The 5,044-nt window shown below is 40.5% G+C and overlaps 1 protein-coding gene across 1 annotated transcript; it reads right to left on the bottom strand.

The window, feature by feature from the left end:
* Window positions 1-287: 287 nt before the first annotated feature.
* Window positions 288-4,650, bottom strand: LOC144705726 (uncharacterized). The gene is made up of 3 exons (XM_078578517.1): window positions 4,137-4,650; window positions 1,865-3,275; window positions 288-1,424 (listed from the first exon to the last, which is right to left on the bottom strand). The coding sequence occupies exons 1-3, from the start codon at window positions 4,567-4,569 to the stop codon at window positions 413-415; spliced, it is 2,856 nt and encodes a 951-aa protein (XP_078434643.1). The 5' UTR covers window positions 4,570-4,650; the 3' UTR covers window positions 288-412.
* Window positions 4,651-5,044: the final 394 nt, after the last annotated feature.

Below are 5,044 nucleotides of genomic sequence, written 5' to 3'. Positions count from 1 at the left end.
TAGAAAGGCAAGCAAAGACTAGCTGGATTGGCCTAGCCTTTCACCCGATAGGTACATGCTCTCGTCAATCGCCCCCATCATCCACATGCTGTTTGAGTTGGCGTGTGTACGTCTCGTACACATCCTCACGTATTCTCAGGGTAGCTTAGTTTCAAAATTCTTGAACTGTCTGGGTACTTAAACCTGAGACCTTTATATTAATAATAAGATGGTTGTTTCCTCAAATCCGGATTTTTCTGTGAAAGAGAGATTTGCAGTGTTAGATCAGGTTACCAGGAGAACATAAGTTGGGATAGTCCTGGTCTCTGGCAGATGAGAGACAAAAGCAGCGCAATCACTATAACCCCAAAACTGTTTTCAACATTCCCTTTAAAAACACTCTTTTTTCATTTCCTTCCTCTTGAAACTCAGTTCAAATTCCCAGGGCATCAAACTTACTCTTCAATCTTGATTCACTTGGCTTCTTATCTGTCTCCTCTTCCTCCTTTAAGTCGGAAACAAACGAGATTTTCCTCCCCTTCCGTGATTCAATTCCCTCGTATTTCCCACTATTTTCTCCTGGACCTGAGTAGTACCCATCGAGAACCTTCAGAAGCGCACTAACTCCCTTGTTTTTAACGTGGGCCTTGTTCACTGGATCCTCCGATTCATTGGCAGGCAAATTCTCTGACAGAGGCCCAAGCTCATCCCAGGCCTGCTCTTTTTCACCCCCCTGTTCTTCCTCTTTCTTTTCCAACTTATCGGGTACAACGAGAGATGATTCGATCCTCACGCCGGGGACTATCTGCAGAAGTGATGCAAGTTTTGGGTAGCCAAGGGCCTGATAATCGAGCACGTAACCGTACCTCTTGAAGAATACAGGCCTGAATAAGCCAATGTTGAAGCCATGTGGATGGTGCTTTAAGAAGTCAGTTAACAGCTTCGTGCAGTCAGAGAGAGTGTCTGCTCTTGAGATGCCAAGACAGCTTCCAGGCTCGGGTTCCGAAGAGCAAGCAGTGGTCAGATCGTCTAGGGTGAAGTACCCGTAAGTCGAAGGTTCAAGGTTTCTGCCAAATTCAGCCTCAAACCACCTCTCATAGTCCAAAGAACTAAGGGGAGTGTCGTGGGCTTCATGAGCTTGGCTGAACCAGGATTTCAGCTCGGAAATACTCTTTGGCACTTTGTTGATCTCCACCAGCTCTGAATCAGACCTAGATTTTTTATCTGAAAAAATGGATCTTAGACCATTGGATTTGCAGGAATGAGATGGAATACACGGCCTTTTGATTGGCAGCATCAGCTTGAAAGGATGCGCCTGTGAAACGGATTCTTCCACCCATTTTTTTTCTGATATCAGCAAGTTAACAAGCTGATGAAGATGGCCGTCTTTAAGTGCAGTGAGCACTAAAGGACCCTCCTTCTGTAGTCCCCGCATGAGCTCTTCCCTGAACCATAAAAGATGAAGAAAGAAGTGAAGCAGAGGTCAGTCTATCATTTCTGAAAAGCAACTTTGAAGTTTAGGAGAACACTTCATGACGTGGGTACTGCAATATTAATGAACATTTGGAAACTTTTTTAATAGATTATTCATAGAAAATAACTGACTAAAATGATATACTTCATCCCAAACGAAAGGTTGTGTTTGTGATCTAGTCTATTATTTGAAAAGAATAAAATAAGTTTGGGCTAAAGTTGAAAATACAAGAAAACAGCATAAAAGGATTTTTTTTGAATGAAAAAATAAGCATAAAAGGATGGAATTCATATTAAATTATTTAGCTCAATCATGCACAAACTACAAGTAAAGTGTATTAATGAGATGTAGAGGACAATATTTCAAAAAAAAAAAGATATGTAGAGAACAAAGAAAAATTGCTAAAATTACCTAGTTTTTGACTGGGAGACAATATCCAATCCCATTGAAGTACCCAAAAACGATTCCATGGAGTCCCAAAAGTGAGATTTTGTGAACAAGTTAAGGGGCTCAGGTTGAATAGTCGGAGGATCCAAACTGGAAAGGCAAATCCCATCACTCTCTATCCCTTGTTTTCCAACAGAATAATCATTAAGCTGAGAAATATCATCCTGACGCCCGTCAGAACTTCTGGAATCAGTTTTCCGAAACCTAAACCATTCAAAAATGCGGCCAAGAAAACTAAGCTTTGAGGCGCTTCCAATATTCGTTGGCATTGATAAAGAATTTAAATCATTTTCTTTGTCTTTCACCGAGTTGATAGCCAGATGAGGAGCTTCTTTTCCAGATACTGAGGAAATAGACGGACTGCACTGATCAACGTTCTTTGGATCAACACAGTTGATTTTGGCGTCACGATCACTTTCTTCTGCTGGTTCTATTCTTTGGCCGACAACTTTTTTTCCTAATCCTCTGAAAATACCTTCTGCAGCAACATTCCCATCTTCGTGCTTCTTATTGAACTGAGCTTCATATGATATCTTAGTTGCATCTCCAAAGGAATCTGTTACCTCACCTTCTGTTCTTTCATGAAGAGGAGACCTTTCTCTAGATTCTGAAATATCTTTAGAGATTGAAGTACCCAAGCTGTTTCCAAGATAACAATGTTTTTCAATAATTTTTTGAGGCAAAAAAGACGATTTCCCATCGGCTTCTGCATTGGGTCTGGAAATTGATTCAGATTGGCCAGCTGATTTCTGATGAACGCCGTGCACCAACGGCTGAGCATCCCCAGGATTAAACTTGAATTTCAATATATTTGGCATGGACAAAAGAAGGTGAGAAAATTTCTTGTGCCCAAAGTAATCCTTTTCCAAAACAATATTGTTTCGTTTTAGCTCTGACCGTAGTTCCGACATACTAATTCCTTCTGGGTGAGAAGACAGTAACTGGCGAATAGCATTGATCAAAGCTTTAGGAATTTGACGGGGCTTAGTATCGATGCAAGGCTCTATGACCTCCTCTAGGACAGGATTAGGAGTCTGCTCAATTTCTGGGAAAGGATTTTCAAGAGTACCTTTGAAATGGCCATACCATGATCCATAAATCCCATCAGGAGGGTGGTTGAAGTGCTTGCCAGTGAGATTTTCCCCTCTCGCAAGCGAATTCCACAGCCACATTATTGTTGCAGCACTGCAGAGTGCGCCAGAAGTGCCCTCTCCGCCGGCAAGCAGTACATTGTAGTTGTTCATTCTCAATCGGTGAAGGATATTGGCAAAATCGCCATCACCAGATATGAGAAAGAAATGAACAGGAGGAGGGTTATGAGAAACCCAATAGACAAGATCGGCGAGAAGAGATCTGTCGGAGCTATTTTTTCCACCTGCACGTCAAACAATAGTCAGAGATTTTAAATCATAGAAAGATGACATGATATAGAATTAATAATTCTTTCTTTCATTCTTTGCTTTGAACAAGGAGATTCAGAACAAGACAATTCAACCGCAGACCCACAAATTTAAAGAAGAGATACTTAAAACTGATATAACGATAAATAGTTCTTTTCTTCATCCTTTGCATTGAAAGAGCTGATAAAAAATAACATCCTCCAATAGCAGAACCTCAAATTTATAGAAAATATACTCGCAAACTGACATAGCAATTGATGTCTGTTTTGACGTATCACGTATCTGACACGTGATACGTCCTTGATATAAAAAATAGCCTTTGGAGCATATATCTGTATATATATATCGCTTCCTAACAGTGAGAATGGAGATGTACTTGTTGCTTTTACCCCAAAGAGGATCGTTTTCTTCCTCAATTGCTCCTCTGCATCTCTCTCGATCTCGTCTCTCCCTCCAGGAAACCTAGACCATAGCTCCATTTCTACAAAATTCTTTTCCTAGAAATTCCGTCGCAATTAAAGCGCAGATAATTCCACCTCAGACCCACCAATTCAAAGAATAAATACTCGCTAATTGATATAGCAATTGATACTTCTTTTCTCCATCCTTCGCAATGAAAGAGCAGATAAAAATAACAAAATCCCACCTAAGACCCACAAATTCAGAGAATAAATACTTGCAAATCGATGTAACAACCAATACTTATTTTCTTCATCCTTTCCAATGAAAGAGCAGATAAAAAAAATAACACAATCCAAACTAAGCCCGAAAAATTTAAGGTAGATATAATTGCCAATCGCAATAACAATTGGGGAAAAACGGAAACTGAATCTCACTGTTAGGAACGTGGGTAAGGCAGACACCGGAAGCACAAAGAGCATCCTGAATAGAACGCGACAGCCGGGTAATATCCCCAAAAGCAGTGATAGATACCGGACCACGGATCCCATGAACGCGTAGAGCTGATATGATCCGATGAGAAACCCGAAACGCGTTGACACCGTTAGGAACAGAGCAGTTCTCAAAGTCCCACCACACGGCCACCTTCACGCTTTTGCTCTCCTCTTCATGCTGTCTCCACTGAGAATTAGATTGATGCGAAGCAGATGAAGAAGAAGAAGTGGAAGATGTGGACAAATTATTGGCCTTTAACAATGAGAATTCGCAGATTGTACTGAAATTGGATATTGATTTCTGCGCAAAAGATGAAGATCGAGACGCCGGCGAGATGAAGAAGAGATGCAAAGCTCGCGCCTTTGCCACTCTCATGGTGGTGAAAATCGATCCCTCTGCTCTAAAACCCTCCTCGCTGTTAACTACTTCCCTTTAAACCCTTCTTCTTTTTTAAGTGTCTGGCGGATCAGTTTAATGGCTGGGTTGCATGATGTGGAGTTTGCCTGTCTTGTATTGGATGACGACAGAGATGACGATATCGGATATCGGTTGCTATAGTAATAATCCAGTATCTATAATTGTCCGAAATAAATAACAATCTTTGTTTAAGGGATTGCATGATGATATCAAATATTGGATGAAGGAATAAATATTTTAATTAGTTTTACTATGTTATGTTTAGTATGATATTAAATAGCCTAAGTAGGAATACAACTGAATTAGTGAACTATATATCCTATAGAGTACGGACATGCAAAAGGGGGTCATTGCTACCAACAAAGACACAAGTTGAAAGTGTTTTAAGCGCATACATGAGGTACCCTACATTCGTGGCGAAACTTTAGATAAC

The sequence above is a fragment of the Wolffia australiana genome, chromosome 7, assembly GCF_029677425.1.
Source record: "Wolffia australiana isolate 7733 chromosome 7, ASM2967742v1".
Classification (NCBI taxonomy): Eukaryota; Viridiplantae; Streptophyta; class Magnoliopsida; order Alismatales; family Araceae; genus Wolffia; species Wolffia australiana.
This window is presented reverse-complemented; position numbering and strand designations above follow the sequence as displayed.

Coding starts and splice junctions, on each gene's coding strand:
- LOC144705726 (XM_078578517.1), bottom strand. CDS start 4,569: ATGAGAGTGGCAAAGGCGCGAGCTTTGCATCTCTTCTTCATCTCGCCG. Junction 3,276..4,136: donor CCTTACCCACGTTCCTAACA/GTGAGATTCAGT, acceptor TTTGACGTGCAG/GTGGAAAAAATAGCTCCGAC. Junction 1,425..1,864: donor GTCTCCCAGTCAAAAACTAG/GTAATTTTAGCA, acceptor TTTATGGTTCAG/GGAAGAGCTCATGCGGGGAC.